This window comes from Hippopotamus amphibius, unplaced genomic scaffold (assembly GCF_030028045.1).
Source record: "Hippopotamus amphibius kiboko isolate mHipAmp2 unplaced genomic scaffold, mHipAmp2.hap2 scaffold_401, whole genome shotgun sequence".
In the NCBI taxonomy this organism is placed as follows: Eukaryota; Metazoa; Chordata; class Mammalia; order Artiodactyla; family Hippopotamidae; genus Hippopotamus; species Hippopotamus amphibius.
In genome coordinates, this window is record NW_026648516.1 from 8,881 (window position 1) to 28,397 (window position 19,517).

Here is a 19,517-nt window from a genome sequence, read left to right on the forward strand (position 1 = left end):
AAATGAGGCTTTCTGGGCTCTGGAAAAAACTGACAGAACAGTTTTCTCGATAGTTAGATACTTTCAGAAAAAGATTTTGTGAGCTCAACGTATTGCATCTTTTCATACCTAGAAAAACAGTAACATCATTAACAGTCAGGTCCGCTTTGGCTATTAATGAGGAAATTTTCAGAACAATATAACCTGTTCTTTATGTGTTCATACCACACCAGAGGTTAAAACCTACTTAGATAAAACTAGACAACTGGCTACCTGGCTACACATTTCCCCAAAGCGCCAGGTCCAGACTAGGTTTCAGGATTATCCTCCTTAAAAAAAAAAAAAATGAGATCTACTTTGTTTATTAATGTTCAGGGAGTCACTCCTACAACTACTTTGAACTGGGTCTGTTATATCTACATCAATTATACTGGGCTAATAGAAGAGGACATCAAAAATGTATATGATGATGCCAAATGCTCCATCCCTATAAATAGCATATCCCAAACTTTACTACTCCTGCATGGACCACTGGTTACTATAATATTTTTACTGATTTTTGGCCCCGGCCTTCTTAATCTACTTGTCCAGTTTGTTCTTTCTAAGGACACGATGGGTTTCCAGACCAGATGATGGTGATACAGAATTTCCAGCCACTCCTTGGAACAGATCCTTCTGAGAAAACAACAGAAGTCACCCTGGGCCCATTAATAAGTCAGGATGACAGCTCTGTAACTACAAGTAGGTACAGTCAACAAGCCCCATGCCAGTATGAAGAACCTACAGAAGACAGATCTTCGCCCTTCATCATCCCAATAAAGGTTTCTTGGGGTTTTCATCTCTCAGGGGGAATTTGAGATAGGAGATGGATGGGCTCCAGGCTGGGCATTTACACCTGGTCTGCCATTTACATTTCATATGGCAGAGAAGGAGATGAGCTCCAGGCTGGACGTTCACTACCAGTCCCTATTTTACATGTCCTGAGTCAAGAGACAAAAGGGCTCCAGGACTACATACTGATGACTGGACTCCTGTCTATATTTTGATATCTGCACTTCAATATAAGAAACCGCAACAGGAATAGATAAATTACTGAATATTCGACACTTTTATGGCAGAAAGAGGGAGGGGGAAAATCCTATTAAGAAATCAAGAGGCCATACACTCCCCATCCTGGGAAAAGGGAGACATTACACATGCACAGAACGGCTCCTTGGAGGTCAAAAAGGAGGGGACACCACCCCTTAATATGCCATGGTAAGGCTTTCCCATAGGACTCTGGGCTGAAATCCATCTTGGCAAAACGTTATGCACACATGATTGGGAGGGTCCCAGGACAGTTCAGGTGTGAAGAAATAAACCAGATAATTGGGGACGTCCCTGATGGTGCACTGGTTAACAATTCAACCCTCCGTGTAGGGGAAACAGGTCCGATCCCTGCTCCAGGAAGACCCACTACCGCATACCAACCTAGCCAGTGTGCCACAACTATTGACCCTGTGCTCTACGCTGTGAGCAAAAACTAGTGAGCCAGTGTGCTACAATGAGGAACCCATGCACCCCAATGAAGAGTAGCCCCTGTGCTACAACTAGAGAAACCCTGTATGCAGCAATAATGACACAAAGCTGCAAATAAATAAGTAAATTTAAGAAAAGAAAACAGATAATTGGCCAAATGAAAACAAAGACCAGGAAGAACTACTTTATATAGTGACTTAACCGCCTCTTTACTGTACTTCTCCTCATTAAGGAGGATGCCCACACCCTTTTTTTCCTGGGGTGCATCTCTGTCTTGTTTCTCTCTCAACAAATTGTTTCTCTGTGTGCTCTCCCACTTGTTATTATGCAATGTTCCTAATAATAAACTTTGTATCTGCTTTTACAGTTTTATCATCTGTGAGAAATACATTATTCACTGGGGAGACAAGAGCCAGGGAAAAATAGCTTCTAGCCTCTACCCTAGCTGGTCTGGTAGCTAGGACTCCTGGTTTACACCCAGGCTACCCAGGTTCAAATCCTGGGCATGGAATCAATATCTCACTTCACACACCACTCACGGCTGCCACTCTGAGATCAGTAGCACAGGCCTATGTAGGACCAAGACGTACCTCTCAAAATTCTCTCACCTTACCACTGTCACTTCATAGTTGCCACCTAAAACTCTACTCGTCAGATTGGAACATGAACCCCCATGCCAGGACACAAGCCCAGACAAAACTCTGATGGGTACTTGAACTCATGTGGCCTGGACTTGAACCCAGACAAAACCCAAAGTGGTTAAACTGAGGTCACACACCTGGTTTCAAAATTCCAGGAAGCTCAGATTCTTCATATCTCATTGCAGAAAAATTCAGTGAGAGACAAACTGATAGGTAAGAAGTGGATATGTTTAGACAAAAACACACTCCACAGACAGACTGTAGGCCATCTCAGAAGGTGAGAAAGGCACCAGGGTATGGGGTTGTCAGTTTTTACAAGGGTGGGTACTTCCATAGGCTAATGAGTGGGAGGAGTATTCCAGCTATTTCAGGAAGGGTTGCGGATTTCTAAGAATAGGGCCACAGCCCACTCTTTCATCTTTACCATTGTATTACTGAGGCTCAAGTTCTAGTGGAAGTCAATTTGTCTACCATCTTGGACCCATTTCATTCTACTCTGTTTCTGTAACATCCTCAGGCTATGTCATTCTTTCCAAGGTGGTGCCCTGCCCTCTTCCCTCCTGTTTCAAAAGAATCCCACTTTTGGCCTCTTCACATGGGTTCCTAAACTTTTTGTCTGGCCCCCAGTAGTCTTTGAAGGCCCTCGACTTTCTGGTCCTTCAAGATTCCCAGGCTTCTCTTGTGCATTTCTTGACCCAGACCTGAAATCAGACATCATCAAGAATCTCTGGATCCTCTGGTGGGAAATGGCATTTAGAGGCCACAAGCTAGGCCTCAGGATAGTGACTGTTATCAAGTTGCCTTTGCTTCTGGGCTTTTAGTAGTGGTAGTCAAGAACTACATATTTTCTTTTAAGAAAAAAAAAGGAAAAAAATTCACTGATACAAAAATATAATTTCAATTCAGATTTTAAGACCACAGGGATTTATTTAAGCTTTTTGGTTGGAGACTTAATTCTCTTTTGTCTCTTCCTCTGAAATGCTTGCTTCATAACAACATGAGGGTTAATTGTTTACTTTCTGTAACTTGTATGCACATACTTAGTTTCAACACAACAGCAGCAATATCACCAACAGTGAAGTGTTGGATATAGTTTCAGATTTCTTTGGCTTTTTCTTTTCGATTCTTTTTTTCTTTTTTCTTTTTTTTTTTTTTTGGTAGAGAGTGTTTTGTTTCTTTGTTTGTCTTTATCCTTAGAAGATAGCTCACTCTGAATGTAGAGCCAAAATTCTGCGATTTATAGCCACTTAAGTAATGTTTTGTTCTGTGCGGCTGTATCACCAACTTAATAGAATTGGGTTCATTTGTTTTACTTTTCAAGTTCCACAGATGTGTTTATCAATTTTTTCATTCTGTAACACATTTACATGGTTGCAAATTCAAACAATAAAACAAGAAATATTTCACTTCTATTCCTGTCCCTCCCACATAAATTACAATTTTTATTAGCATTTCATTTATTCTTCCAATCTTTCTAATTGAAAATCGACATAGATGTATACGGCAAAGCAACAAACTATAAGCACCATTCTGCTCCCTATCTTTTCAAAACTAAACAGTGTACCCTGAAGATCTCACCCATTCCATGCCTCCCTCCATCCCCATTATACCCAATTGCTGAGTTGCCCTACACCTTATTCAAAGCTCCCCAGTGGATGGGCTCTTCAATTATGCTTCTAATCATTGGCTTTTATGAACAATGTTGCAGTGAATACCTTGTGTGTACGTCTTTTGTATTTAAGCCAGTGTTATCTTTGGGAAAAATCCCTAGAAGTAGAATGGCTGAGCTAAATGGTTTTTGTGTGTGTCATTTGCTAGGTGCTGTCAAATATCCTCCATAGTGATTGAACCACCAAAACCAAACAGTAACAATGTGCAAAAGTGAGTAGAAAGATGCAGCACACCATCAATCACCTACCTGGTGACCAGGCCACATTCCCATTACACTACCCAAGGAACAGGCCTGGATAGATCACACACAGGAAAACCCGGGGTTTGGAAATCCTGGAAGGAGCCATAAAATTCCATTGTCTTTACATTGGCAGGCATAACACTTTAACAGGGAACTTGTTCATCTCAGGCTGACCAGAAGCACTGAGTGGTCTTTTCTAACCCTTTTGAGAGATAAGAGACTGAATAATTATTTCTTTCTATGTTTTGTGTGGTAAACAAAATGTTTCAAGGCATGGATCCTATTGGGGAATTATATTAGATGCTCAGCAAGTGAACATTATCCAATTCATTGGTTTATGTGAACCCGGTGATTTTTCTTTACAAATGGAAGGCAAATTAACATGCTTAAGTTGCATTCAGTCTCTTAGTCATTCCACCAACATAAGAAGAACCCTCTCTCTGTCCCCTCTCTACTCCCAAATCTAGGACAGTAATAAAAACCCACATAGCCAGCCAGCTGAATCCAGCAAGCACTGGTTTAAGGTTCGGCTCACACTATGTATTGTGACAAAGAAAGAAAAGATATGCTAGAATTTAAAACCAGGGGATTTTACATAAATATTCAGAATTCTGACTTCTCTTGAAAACGTGGCCCTCCAGGTTATTTTCCAGCAGGGCACTCGTTGGTTGCAGCTAAGCAGAGGCAGCCCCCACTTGGTAGGGCATGTGCTGCCTGACCAATGTCCAAAATGCCCGCCCAGCACTTCCATTCATTTGTCTTCCCTGCTAGGCCATGAATTTGTGAGAACTGCCCTAGACTGTTATCTCCCTGAAGATAAGGACCACCTGTGTCTGACCTGATGTTAACTTTCCAGCATCTACCCCAGACCCCATCACACCGGGTTTCCATATATGTTTGTCGGATGAAAGGAAGTATCTTGTGGATGCGTGCACCACATTTCTTCCAATGCTGAAATTCTGCAGTTATAATACTACCCTAGACTTTTGATGCAGATTGGCATCATGAGTGCCCCCAATCTGTGACATCTGTCCCACTACCTAAAGCCACTCACTCGTAGGTCGCTGAGCTGCCCCTCAAGTCTTCACTTTGCCACTTGATCTCTATTCCTTCTAGCATCTCCTGTCAAACTGAGGAAAGCAATGAACAACTCATGAATTTGCTAGGAAGACCACAGGAGATCACAAATGTCAAGCATGGCCCCTAGAGTTTATTTTGTCCCATTACTACCAGTGTCTTATCTTCAAGTTGGCAAGAGTCTCCCAACACTTAGTTACTCCATGTGGTTCAGGATGGTTTTGCAGCAAAGCCCCAAGGAAGAGATTACAGCAGAAACCTCTGTATTCTGAGAATATTCTACGCCCACCCCCCTAGGACAACAATAGAGGTAAAGATTTTATCAACAGGTTCATATTTCTTTTTAGATCCATTAGTGGCCAAAGGGGACAATTAGGGCAGGTCAGAGCATATATAACTAGGAGTTCTTGGCCACCACTGAACAATCTTTCCTGAATAATTGCAACTGGGAAAGAAATATGAAGTGGCTTGGGATCCTCGGGCTGCTGGCCCTCTCAGAGTGCCTAGTCATGTAAGTAAGGGGACTGTAAGTGGCATATTCTCTGGTTTTCTTGTCCTCTGATTCTTCGACCTATCAGACTTAGAAGGAAATAAGATCATTTCCTGACAGTCTGAAAGATCAACTCACACTGATTGATGAGTACCTTGTCATGGACACCGAGGTACCCAAGGGTCTGGGGTGGGCCTGCAGGGTTGACGAACTTTGGGGGTGCTGTCACTTCATGACCTCTGTGAGAATCGGAGTACTTTGAATTGTTCAGTGCACAACACCTGCAACTGTAAGTGTGGTCCAATGGAAGAGCACTACTCCTGTATTTGCTTCTAGGTCTGCTCTCTGGTCTCTGTCCATTTCTGTTTGAATGTATCTGTTCTTCATCTCTGTATCTCTCTCTTTTATCTCTCCATCTCTTTGGCTGTCTCTGTGCATGCAGAAATCTCTGAGTTTTTTCTTCATCTTTTGACTCTTCCCTCCTTCTCTAGTCTCTTCATTTTCTTTTTTATACCAAATTGCCCAGTGTGCTCTCACAACCCTCTCTTTTGCTTGAGACCTGGAGAAAGATCAGGAAGGCTACTTCTACGCTTTTTTACATCTAACAAGTAGTGTGACCACAGCCAAGTCACAAACTCGCTGCATTTCCATTCCCCTCCCCTGTAAAAAGAAGTTAATGATCCCACTTCTACCTCCTTCCCAAAGCTTCTTTGAAAAAGATACAGTACCATGGCAATAGCAATGGTAATGCCTGTCATTGTTGAGACTTCCTACATGTCCAGTACTTTACATCCATCATCTCACTTAATGCCCACAAAATCCTATATGGGGCATGGGGATTATTATATTTGACCTTTTTACCGATGGGGAAACTGAGACTCCAAATGCACAACTGACGTCCCTCAAGATTACAGAATGGAATCTGTATTCAAACTGAGGTGTTTGTCCTGCTCTTTGCATGGCATCCTGATAATAACAAGACACTCTAAAATAGCTGGATAAGTACACAGCATCATTACAATGCAATGTATGACAGTCATGCAATAACAACCACAGGTGATTTATGCCCAAACTTTTTTTCCTTTTTCAAATGCTCGGTGAAAGAATCCCTCTAAGGAAGAGCAACACCTTGCGAGAACCCCTCAGGGAGAAAAACCTGCTGACAAATTTCCTGGAGGAGAACATGGACGACAGGTCCCAGAATGAAACTGATGACCCGAAAATGTATCTTCACCCCCTGGGGAACCATGAGGATGTGAGTGTGTTGGGCAGATGCTGCTCCACAGCGCCCCCTGGCGCTCTGGCCTAGCACTGAGGTTCACTGGGAGGTACCTGGATGGATGTTGGGCTTGGGACTCCTGCAGGAAGCAGAAACACTGCAGAACAGGGACCCTATCCCAGGGGGAAGGCAGTCTCATTCTCAGCTCTTGGGCTGTGATGACCTGGCCCAGCAATGACCAGGGGGAAGTTAAACATCCATTTCTGTGCCAAAGATATGGCATTAGTTTGCAGGAGATTGTTCTTTCTGTACTGAGCCGCAGAGTTACAGATGAAAGGTGAGCCATGTCTGGTCAAAAGTTAAAGCCAACTGCAGAACAAGTTTCAAACCCCAGGCAGAAGAAGGCCAGCCTCCGCAGAATCAAGAAGGACACAGAAAATATTAACAAGCCCTATGGCCTGTGATGCCATAAAAATCTAACACTCTGGTTATTGTTATTGATTTTTAGAAAGGTATCATCTCTCCTTCAAGAATGCATAGGCCACCCTGAGGGATAAGCAAAGAGTTAAAACATATCGAATAAAAGGGCCAACCACGTGGTGTTCATAGGATATACTTTGAGTTTAGAGGAAGTGTCCAGGGGAGACCGAGGTGGCCCATCTGGAGGAGGGAACACTCAGGCTGGGCCTTGAATGGGAGACTGGAGAGCTCAAATGAAGGCACGGGATTAGAACACCAGTGGTTAACACTCTGTGATAATACTGCACTAAGGCAGGTTCCATCACTGGTCAGGGAAGTAACACCATTCATAGAAAAAAAAAAATCAAATGAAGGCACATGTCTGAGCAGAAGCTGTGAAGAAGGGTGGATGGGAAGTGATTTCAGGAGATGTGGGACACCTGGAGGGGAAGCCCTCTGGGAATCGAGGGTGGCCAAGGAATGAAGCCCAGCCCTAACCACCGCTCCCCGGTGCCTGTAGCTGGCCTACTTGGGAAACATCACCATTGGGACGCCCCCTCAGGAGTTCAGGGTCGTCTTTGACACAGGCTCAGCTGACCTGTGGGTGTTCTCCATCTACTGCTCCAGCCCAGCCTGCCGTGAGTACCTGCTACGCTCCCCCCCACCACCACCCATATTATACTCACTCTCCCACCCACTGTCCTTGGCACCTGAGGGACACTCATCTCTTGTGTCTGCAGGTGCAAAGAAGCTCTTCAACCCTAACTTGTCCAGAACCTTCCAGCACAAACGCCAGCGCTTCGAAATCATATACAGCTGTGGGAGTGTTAATGGAACTATTGGCTATGACACCGTCCGGGTAACTGGAAACCATAAGCTGAGTCAGGACTGGCCCTGGGACCTACACTGCTTCCAAAACACATGAAGGACCAACTGGGAGGGCCCATTTTGACCAAAGTCCCCTAGTGGCTGACCCCCACCCTGCAAAACTTGTCCCTGGGGAGACAGCGCCCCTGCTGACACACAAACTCCCAGAATAGCTAATCATGAGAGTGGCTTGGGGTGTGGATTTGCAGCTGCTTTGACCATGAGCACCTCAAGGTTCATCTTGCTGGGAGCAGGGACAAACGGGGAAAAAGCACCCACTTTTCTATTCTCAGACTGTGCCAGGCACTTTCATGGGTATAACATGTTTAATCCTGTAACAACCCCACACAGCAAGTACTATCATTAGCTCCATTGTACAGAGGAGGGAACTGAGGTGCACCAAGCCAGGGCCTTGTAAAGCTCAGGTATCTGGTATGTGGTGGAGCTGGGCTGGCCAGTCAGGATTCATGCAGATGTGTGGTATTTGGGGAGACAATAATACTGATGTTGGGCTCCTGGGGGCAGCTGAGGGCTTTAGGCATTGAGGCAGGGAAAGCAGGGGACCACAGATGTGAGAGTGGCCTGATGAAAGAGTTCTCACCCTAGGGGTGTTTGACGGTCCAATAAAATCTATGGCCTGCCTCCAACAAAGAGTCTGAGTACTCTCTCTGTCTCTCTGACTCTCTCTCTTTGTCTCTGTGTCTCTCTGTCTCTCTCAATCTCTCTGTCTCTCTCTTTCTCTCTCTTTTTCTGATTCACTTTCTCTCCACCAAAGAGTAAGCACTCTCTCTCTGTCTCTCTGTTTCTCTCTGTCCCTCTTTTTTTTTTATTACTTTCTATTCTCTGTCTCTAAGACACACACATCCCCAAAAGCATGTTTCCCAGGGAGACTGTTCATAAGAACACTGGCAGCAACATTGTATAATGGGCTTCAGTCTTCCTGGGAAGGTGCAGAATCCACAATGCATTGCCAATGAATTCAGTCCATTTTGGTCATCTGATCATAGTGATGCCAAAGATAAGGTGACCCTGCTCTCCACTCACTTTATTCTCAAGTGGGAACCACTTGGTTCTGTCCAGAGTCTCAGTTTCCGCACATGTACAAAAGACTTGAGGCCAATTTGACTCCCTTCAGATGGTGTGTGTAGGAGGAGCAGGGGTTGGTTAAAATCCACAGCCCAGCACAAATGGAACCTGAATTCCTGTCCCAGCTTGGTCTAACCATCTGGGGTCCACCCAGGGCACAATCAGGCCTCAGAGCTTCTCTTCTGTCCTCATGGCATCTCCACCCAGCCCTGTTCCAGCCCCACATCCAAAACACTTATGTGGGAACCCTCTCCTCTCCCATAGATTGGAAACCTTGTCAACATGCACCAGGCATTTGGGCTGAGCAAGTGGCAGAATGGGTTTGAAGATACACCTTTTGATGGCATCCTGGGCCTGGCTTACCCCAGCCTGGCCTTTGAAAGGACCACGCTCGTCTTTGACAACTTGAAGAGACAAGGCATCATTTCTCAGCCTGTCTTTGCCTTCTACTTGAGCGAGTAAGTCTGACCTGGACAAGTTCTCTTTCTAAATCAGCTGTAAGATGCTCTTAGTTGCATGAAAAATTATAGACCACTTAATCCAGAAGTTTCCTGAGAGACTGTCTAGCTCAGCAAAAATATGGCCCCAGGGCCAAATCTGGCCCCGCCACTGGTTTCTGTAAATAAATTTTTATTGGAACACAGCCGTGCTCATAGGCTCAAAGGCAGCGGTTTGATCAAAGACAGGGAGGCAAAAAGGAAAGCAATGGAATGTGTCAGGATACAGGTTGCAGGAAAAGGCAACAGGATTTGTTGATGCTGATATGGAAGGAAGGAGAAGGATGACAGGAATGTTTACTTCCTCGCTAACATTTTATTGGGAGCCCAGGACCAACTGCACAATAGACAGGAGCTAGTGCAAAATGAAAATGGGGGACCACCAGTTCAAATGTATTAGGAATTTCAAGACAGGAATACCAAATGCTTGGGGCCTTGCTGAGTGTTGGGCCCATTGATGTGACACATCACAGACCCATGAAGCCAACCATGAGTGAACCTGAATTTACGCACTTAGTGCCTTCTGGGCTCAGCTTTTCTAAAAAATGAAGGGTACACAAAGGGGAGGACAGACCCCACCAGCACGGTAGCTCTAAGGGTAGCTCTGAGCGATCTGGTTGCTGGAGAGGACAAGCCCCTCTTCAGAAGGGTGAGTGGTCAGAGCCAAGCCAGGCTGCCAAGCTTCGAACCTCTTCTCTGCCATTCACAAGTGGGTGCCTGGCTTAGTCAGGTACTCAATCCCTCTGTACTTCAATTTCCACATCTGTAAAATGGGGACCATACAAGTGCCTCTGATAGATGGATAAGCACGGCCCTCAGACAATGTGTCATTATTCTCCAATAAGAAGCCCTCCCTCTTCCGCCTCTCCTCAGCCAGAAGGACAATGGCAGTGTGGTGATGTTTGGAGGGGTGGACCACAGCTACCACAAAGGAGAGCTCAAGTGGGTACCAGTGTCCCAAACCCACCTCTGGCAGATGACCATGAACCGGTAAGCATCTCGCTCTGAGGGTCATCCCAAGTTATACTCCCACACGTGCACACGGACACATACAGACCCACATAAATGCACACATAGACACACAGTCACACACAGACACATACACTACACCCACAATGACACACAAATAAACAAATACAGAGACACATAGAAACACACGCATTGGCACACCTATCAACACGCACAGGAACACAGATACACACCCAAACACATGCACACAGACACACACAGAGACACACAGGCACAAACACACACACAGATAGACATACAGACACACATACAAACAGACACACAAACACACAGACGACACATGTACTCATAATCACCCCAGGTCTCCCACTCTGGGCCCTGACCAGAATCCTGAACAGGGTCCAGAGAGGTGTGTGCAGCCCAGAGAGGCCTGCACCCACTGCACTTTGAGACAGAGGGCATGGTTAGAGGACCCTAAAGTGCAAGGAAAAGAGGATCAGGGAGAAATTGGCCAGCATAAACAGGGTGGTCATAAGATGAACAACTCTCCAGGGCTACCCGGTACCGAGGGAGTTTGTATTACACAAAGCCGCTACTTGAAAAACAGGGAAACTCCTGGACAAACTGGGAAAACTGGCCTCCTTAGAGAGAAGCTTACCAGCAATGGAGAGAGGTTAGCTGCACTCTTGAGACCTGAAAGCAACTCATACAAAAGACACACCCCCTACCCACTGACAACCACACTCATATCCCAGGAACACAGTGGGAGGGGATGTGACAGAAAGAATCAGGAAGCTGTTATCCACGAGTGGCCTGAGAACAAGGGTCAATAATTGATGGGATTCTGTGTGATACCCTCACACAGAAGCTTACATGTGCTTTGGAGGCCTCCTGGGCTAGCTTGGGCATCGCCTGGCTGGTAGTCTAAGTGTCTGGGCAGGGTGAGAGGGCAATGCTGGGAACCAACCTCTCCCAGAGCAGCCTATTTTTCCCTCCTCTACACTATGTGCATCTGCTGCCCCAGACCACGTCCATCTTCACTGTGGGGGTTGAAACATTACTCTTCAGACACCAGACAGAGGTCTCTGGTTACTCTTCATTGATTTCCTCACTTACTCAATCATTCATTCATTCATTCATTCACTCCAAGAACATACACTGTGCATTCACTGTGTGCTGGGCACTTGAGGGAGGCACTGCAGATACCCTTTGCCCTCATATTTACTGAGGCAGATGTATGTGAAATGAGCCACTTACATAATTAAATACCACTTTCATACATGCTACGAACGAGGAGGGACTAGATAAAGTGACCAAGATGGGAGCCTGATCTGGGAGTCTATACATAAACTGGGTGGTTTATGTGTTCCAGAAGAGAAGGAAACACACATTCTTTATTCTATTGCTTCAAACATATGTCCCACACAGGTGTCGCTAGTGCAAGATAAAAACACAGCAATAAATAAAACCTACAGAAAACAGAGTTTCCCATCACAATCTGTTGCTTTACCAAATAATATTTTGAAAACACATTCCTTCAGTCATTATAAAGTTCTTAAAATACAAAAGAAATTAAATCTCCAAGAAAGTCTAGTAGACCAGATGCTGGTTTTTTTTTTTTTAATAACACAATTGACAGTTAAGAGAGTATGTAGAAGGCCAAACAGCAGTATCAAGCAGTATCAGCAGTATTTTGTCTTGTGGAACTGAAAACCACAGCCACAGAAAGATAGAGAAAGTGAAACAGCAGAGAACTTTGTACCAGGTGAAGGGAAAGGATAAAACCCCAGAAAAAACAACTAAATGAAGAAGAGATAGTCACCCTTCCAGAAAAAGAATTCAGAATAATGATAGTGAAGATGATAAGGACTTTGAAAGTAGACTGGATGTAAAGACCGAAAAGTTTACCAAAGACCTAAAAGAATAATAGAGCAAACAAACAGAGTTATGCAACACAATACCTGAAATGAAAAATACACTAGAAGGAACCAATTGCAGATTAACTGAGGCAGAAGGGCAAAAAAATGACCTGGAAGACAGAATGGTGATAATCACTGATGTGGAAAAGAATAAAGAAAAAATAATGTAAAGAACTGAAGACAGACTAAGAGACTTCTGGGACAATGTTAAATGCACCAACATTCACATTGTAGGGGTCCCAGAAGGAGAAGAGAGAGAGAAAGGACCCAAGAAAATATTGGAAGAGATTATAGTTGAAAACTTCCCTAACATGAGAAAGGAAGTTGCTACCCAAGTCCAGGAAGTGCAGAGAGTCCCAGGCAGGATAAACCCAAGGAGAAACATGCCAAGACACAGAGTAGTCAAATTGACAAAAATTAAAGACAGAGAAAAGTTATTAAAAAAAAAAAAACAAGGGAAAAACAACAAATAACATACAAGGGAACTCCCATCAGGTTAACAGCTGATTTCTCAGCAGAAACTCTGCAAACCAGAAGAGAGGGGCATGGTATATTTTAAGTGATGACAGGGAAGAACCTACAACCAAGAATACTCTACCCAGCAAGGATCTCATTCAGATTCGAGGGAGAAATCAAAATCAACAAGCAACAGCTAAGAGAATTCAGCACCACAAAACCAGCCCTACAACAAATGCTAAAGGAACTTCTCTAAGCAGGAAACATAAGAGAAGAACAGCACCTACAAAAACAAAAACAAAACAATTAAGAAAATGGTAATAGGAACATACATATCAATAATTACCTTGAATGTAAATGGACTCAATGCACCAACCAAAAGACACAGACTGGCTGAATGGATACAAAAGCAAGACCCACATATATGTTGTCTACAAGAGACCCACTTCAGACCTAGGGACACATACAGACAGAAAGTGAGGGGATGGAAAAAGATATTCCATGTAAATGGAAATCAAAAGAAAGCTGGAGTAGCAATACTCATATCACATAAAATAGACTTTAAAATAAAAGATGTTACAACAGACAAGAAAGGGCATTACATAAAGATCAAGGGATCAATCCAAGAAGAGGAGATAACAATTATAAATGTATATGCACCCAACAGAGGAGCACCACAATACATAAGGCAAATGCTAACAGCTATGAAAGAGGACAGGTAAGGCAAAAGTAGAGACACAGATAAAGAGAACAAACATATGGACACAAAGAGGGGAAAGCGGGGAGGGTTGGGGGGGAAATGAATTGGGAGATTGGGATACCAATTTGGACATTCTAAATGTATGCTCTCTCTTGTCTGTTAACTGTATCTCAAAAAAAGTTCTTGGGGAAAAAAAAGGAAAAGAGCATGTAGAGATTAGACAACAGGTTTAGAATCTTTGAATTAAGCACATACACCAAAATCAAGAGGGCTGGCAACGTTCACACTGAGGAGAAGTCCTGATTCATGGTGAACGCATGACTTCTGGGAAGACACAGCTGACATTTCACTGCACATTTCACAGTGCCACACATGCCAAGGTCCTGAGGCAAAAAATAACCTGGTGCATTCAAGAATTAAAGGAAGTCCAAGAAGGTTACATGACCAGAGCAAAGGAAAACAATGTCAAGGCATGAGCTGAAGAGTTCTTCTGGGGACAGTCAGGGAGAGGGCAGTCATGGCAGGGGACTTCAGAGTGATGCTGGTGCCCACTTTGTCTCTCTATCTCCCAGCATCACTATGGACAGAATGGTGATTGGTTGTTTCAACGGCTGCCAGGCCATTCTGGATACCGGGACGTCATTGCTGCTTGGCCCACCTAGACTGGTCAGAAACATCCATAAGCTCATCAACGGCACACGTCTTGGTGAAGAGGTGAAGGGACATGCTACAGGGTCACTCGGGGGCTCCCCACGCACCAGGGATCAGCGGGGACAACCGCTCTCTGCTTTCTCTAACAGTACATGATTCCATGTAGCTCTGTCGCTCAACTGCCTGCCTTCACCCTCAACATCAATGGCACTGACTACCCGGTGCCTGCTGAAGCCTACATCTGGAAGGTGAGGGGACAACCCTGGGGGCTGGTTCTCAAATGTGGGGCTGACAGGAATCTTTGAGCTGCTGCTAGAAAGAGGGGACCCACTGCAGTCCAAGCAACACCCCTGCAGATGCTGCTGAGCCCCTGTGGTTGGTCCAGTGCCTCCCACAAAACTAACCACTTGAGAGTAGAAGACAGTCAAGATATCCACCATCCTGGGATAAATGTAGACACCACCCCATACTGGCATGGTGTAAGGCACAAGGAGAGGGGAACACTAAGGGCCTCAGCCTTCAAAGGGCCTCAGTTTCACAAGAGGCCTCACATGGAAGATAACAGAAAGTCAGCTCAAGCAATCTCTGAAATAGGCCAAGTGACCAGGTGGGGACAGTCTCAATGTGTTGTCCCACCATCCTGATTAACAGTCTCCTTTCCCATCTCAAAAGGGTCCTGGTGGATTATCAATTACATACTTCCCCTCTCCTCAGCTGTAACTTAGCCTTGCTAAGCCCCAGGTCCCCCTCTGTGAGCTGGGCTTCCAGACCCCTCTGTGGGGAGGTTGGATGCTCACGTGAGTAAAGGGTGCACAGGGACTGCACAGCCCCGGCACAGGGTTGAGGCTTAATGTCAGCTCCCTGTGGGAATTCAGAGGAGGCTGATGGGCTCAAAGAAGGCTTTGAGGAAGAGAGGGAATTTCAGTAATTCAAAACCCCTAGACTCATGGAGGCATGAGGAGCCCTGCTTGGGTTATGGCAAATCTACAATGGACTCCATACAAATGGCACCGCTGGAGACTGTGCCAAGTGGTGCCAGGTGAACATTAGGGATGATGAGGGGTAGAGAAAAGGGGAGCACCAGGGTAAGTCACCCAACCCAGCCTGGAATGGCCAAGGAGGGTGAGCGTGGGTCCAGGAAGTCTTCCTACAGGGGCTGAACACAGTCTTAAAGTAAAGGTTGTGGGAAAGAGGGAGAAGAAAGGGCATTCTCTGCAGAGCAAACACTGAGCATAGGTAAGAAGGAAAGAAACAGAGGAACTATGGGCCACTCTTGCCGTTTTTTTGTTTCTTTTGTTTTTTTATTCCTTTGAAGTATAGTTGATTTACAATGTTGAGTTGCTTTCTGCTGAACAGCAAATTGACCCAGGTATATATACGTTTTTCCCAATTCTTTTGCAATATGGTTTTTCAAAGAATATTGATTATACTTCCCTGTGCTATACAGTGCACATTGTTGTTTATCCATCCCCTGCATAGTAGCTTGCATCTGCTAATTCCAAGCTCTCATCCTTCCTGCCCCCACCCCCATCCTTCAGGGCAATGACATGTCTTAGCCATTCTTCTTCTTGGATGGTCTCCCCCTTCCTCAGCTTCTAACAAAGCCACTTGGTTCTTACTAAAAAAAAAGGGATATGAAACTGAGAAGCTGCCATCTCTGGATAATGAAGGGGGATGTCAGGTAAGGATTCAGATTGACAGGGGTGTATTGCCATCTCCCCCAGAGTCCTCAGGGCATCTGTTTCAGCAACTTTCGAGTACAGTCAGACCCCTCAGATGAACCAGAGACCTGGATTCTTGGCGACGTCTTCCTGAGACTGTATTTCTCAGTTTATGATCGGGGAAACAACAGGATTGGCCTGGCGCCCGCAGTGTAAATGCTGCAGCTGCTTTGGGAATTGATCACACCAACTCCAAACACACACTCACTCAAATGTAGGGCACTCCCATTAAGGGATAGTGATGGACTGTGTTTGGGGCTCTGCAAAGCCCTATTCTCAGTAAACAATAAAGGATTCCATTCCCAATGCTGCTAATATGAATGAGTGTGTCTCTTTGGGTTTGGGAGCTGCTTCATAATCTGGCAGGATTTAGAACCTCATCTGAACCACTAGTAAGAGGAGTCCAACTACAACTGGCTTCAAGGAAATGGGAGACTTTTTGGAAGGATACTGAGGACCTGGGACACAGACAGCAGAGCAGATCCACATATCTCAGTGAATGGATCCAATAAATCAGAAGCCATCAGCTCACTCTTTCTCTCCCTCCCACTTTCCCTTCTCTCATCTTTGATTCTCTTCACCTGACAGCTTTCTTCCTTCAGGATTCTACACATATATCCTCAAGGGGTCTAACCCATAAGGAAAGAAGCTCAGAAAACATCAGGATAACAGGGAGCGCTCTGAGTGATCCACATTAGTTCTTGTATCCAGCCCTGGACCAAACATCCTGGCCTGAGAAATGGACTATTGCCATTGGTTTTACTTGGCTATCTGTCTTTCTCCAACATGAATGACATTTTCCTCCAGCATCACAGGACTGGAGCTGGGGAGAGGCAGCCCTAAAGGAAGTGGTAGGAGGACGTGTTACACCATGGAAGGCATGGTGAAAGCACCACCAACTGCATCATCTCCTCACTCATAGGGATAATAAGGGGTAATAAAAATAGATTCTATTCTTCCCATCTCAGAGGATATTTGACAGTGACCTTCTCTTCCAGGGGAGCTCTGGGTGAGGCCCTTCAACCTAAGGTAGCTCCCCATGTCCCCACACCCCAATCAACAGCCCTCTGCCACCTACACCTGCAGTGTCCTATCCAGTCCCACTTGCTAAGAGATACACCACGTGAAAACCTGAGCCAACCCTATCCCTCCAGGGTGCAGGATGCCCCTTCCCTTGGCCTCCAAAGCTGCTGGGGAGAATGCCATGCACTTAAAGGGAAACCCTGGGTCCACAAAGACTTCAGTCTCTCTGAGCATTCTCTAGAGGCAGAGCTACAAATCATTTGGACCAAGCTGCCATGGTTTGGCACCTTTGGAGTAGAAGCACCACTTCTATCCACATGGAGACCCTTGGCAGAGGCCCAGGCTGGGAATAGCAAGGGTCAGTGGTGGAGGGAGACCGGATGAGAGAAGGATCAGGAAAGAATACATAAGGTGGAAACACAGCCCAATGCAATGCATAGTATGGGTCTTTACACAGGCAAGACCAACATCAGGGAAAGGGACGTCTCCCTTCGATCCTCATCTTCTCATTCAGAGCTAATTCACTGAGCATCTACTCTATGCGACACACTGTGCTGGACCCCAGAGATAGAGGGCTAGGACGTGATAGGCTTGAGGGCAGTGAAAGAAGACCACCTGCAGAGCTGATAGAGGGGAAGGTGAGAGCGGAACCAGTAATTTGTTTTAATACAAAAGATTATGATCAGGGCTTAATGGAGACTCATGTGAACAGTTTCTGAAACTCATTTTCCAAGTGCTTTAAATGGATCCATAAGCAATGTCTCTCTGTTAGTGAGAAACCACCAATAAGCGTAAGAGTAATAACTCTGATTAATTACATACACCATTTCCCTGTCTCCCCATGAGCCCCTGCAGGGCATGACCCCCTGATAGAGATGAAGGAGGTTTCCTCTAGTCTTCTGGTCCCAGGACTAGTGACAGGCAAAGAGTAGGCCCTCAATAAATACATGTTACAAATTAAATAGATGAAATCATTTATATTTCCACTAGAACTGCTGCATCCCACTGGTGAGACATATATTGTCAGCATGGCTTATTAGTTAATATCAACCAGAAAAAGTCAGGCTTTGCTTCCCAAAATGAGCCCATAGTGAGGCTGGAGCTGTGTCTGTTAATGTGCCCAGTGTTCCTGAGACTCTATATTTGTAACCTGTGCTACCAACATCACAATAAATTCTGATTTTTATCCAATGTTTTTTTTTTTTTTGGCCTCAACACACTCTATGTGGAATCTCAATTAAGCGACCAGAGATCAAACCCACTTCCCTTGCATTAGAAACAAAGAGGCTTAACCACTGAACTGCCAAGAATGTCCCAATGTCAGATCTTCAAAGCAACTCTCTTTCCCATTTTCCACTTTTATCATTTACCCATTGCAGACCATAGAGACGTATAGCCACCAGTGAGGGAAAAGGTAGAAAAAAACAGGAAAAAGATACATAACAACACTTCCTGAAACAGTGTAAAGTGGTACAATCTTTTTGAAGATGATTTGCTCTTAAAATATGCATGGTCTTTGTCCCAGGAATTTTGCCCCTAAGATTTATTGTAAAGTGATGGTCAGAAGCACCCAAAGACACAAAAAAGCATGGATGTAGTCCTCAGAATCTTGTGCAAAAGGGAAAATCTGGGAATCCCAAGACACATTAAACATAAAGTGCCCACAGCACAGAGAGGCCATCATGCAAACAACCACCTTCAAATTGTGTCTGAGGAGAATACTTAATGTGAAGAAAAATCGTTCCAATATGACCTTCAGAGAAAAGAACAGAATACAAAACAGCATGATCCCAGGTTCACTAAGCACATGGAAGTCAGTGCAGCATACTCACCAGGCGTGTACATCCTGGAGATTTTCTACCTGGGTTCAAATCCCACCGCTGATACCTACCAGTCATACAACTTTCATAAGTTCATTTCTGGACATCAGTTTCCTATTCTGTAAACTTGAGATAAGGATAGCTTGTCCCTCACTAATCATCAGGAAAATGCAAATCAAATGACAATAAGACACCATCTCACACCCATTAGGATGGTCATTATCAAAAACCAAAAGATAATAAGTGTTGATGGGGATGTGGAACCCTGTACACTGTGGTGGGGATGTAAGATAGTGTAACTGTTGGAGAACATAATGGAGATTCCTCCAAAAATTTAAAAGCATATTTAAATTTGATTGAGCAATTCCATTTCTGGGTACTTATCCCAAAAACTTAAAATCATGATCTCAAAGGGATATTTGTCCTGTCATGAACCTTGCAGCATCATTCACAATAGCCAGGATGTAGAAACAACATTGACCCATCAACAGCTAAATGGATATAGAAAATGTG

General features: G+C 44.7%; 1 protein-coding gene across 1 annotated transcript; it reads left to right on the top strand.

The window, feature by feature from the left end:
• The first annotated feature begins 5,555 nt into the window (after positions 1 to 5,555).
• On the top strand, positions 5,556 to 16,317 carry LOC130843503 (pregnancy-associated glycoprotein 2-like). Its single transcript, XM_057719765.1, has 9 exons — positions 5,556 to 5,638; positions 6,722 to 6,872; positions 7,816 to 7,933; positions 8,036 to 8,154; positions 9,513 to 9,706; positions 10,619 to 10,735; positions 14,362 to 14,503; positions 14,590 to 14,688; positions 16,165 to 16,317. Exons 1-9 carry the CDS (start codon positions 5,586 to 5,588, stop codon positions 16,315 to 16,317), a joined length of 1,146 nt encoding a protein of 381 aa, XP_057575748.1. The 5' UTR covers positions 5,556 to 5,585.
• Positions 16,318 to 19,517: the final 3,200 nt, after the last annotated feature.

Bases quoted from the DNA above. Each gene is read 5' to 3' on its own strand.
- LOC130843503 (XM_057719765.1), top strand. From the start codon at position 5,586: ATGAAGTGGCTTGGGATCCTCGGGCTGCTGGCCCTCTCAGAGTGCCTA. The intron at 9,707-10,618 runs GTAAGTCTGACC...GCCTCTCCTCAG, and splicing joins TTTGCCTTCTACTTGAGCGA to CCAGAAGGACAATGGCAGTG. The intron at 14,504-14,589 runs GTGAAGGGACAT...TTTCTCTAACAG, and splicing joins GCACACGTCTTGGTGAAGAG to TACATGATTCCATGTAGCTC.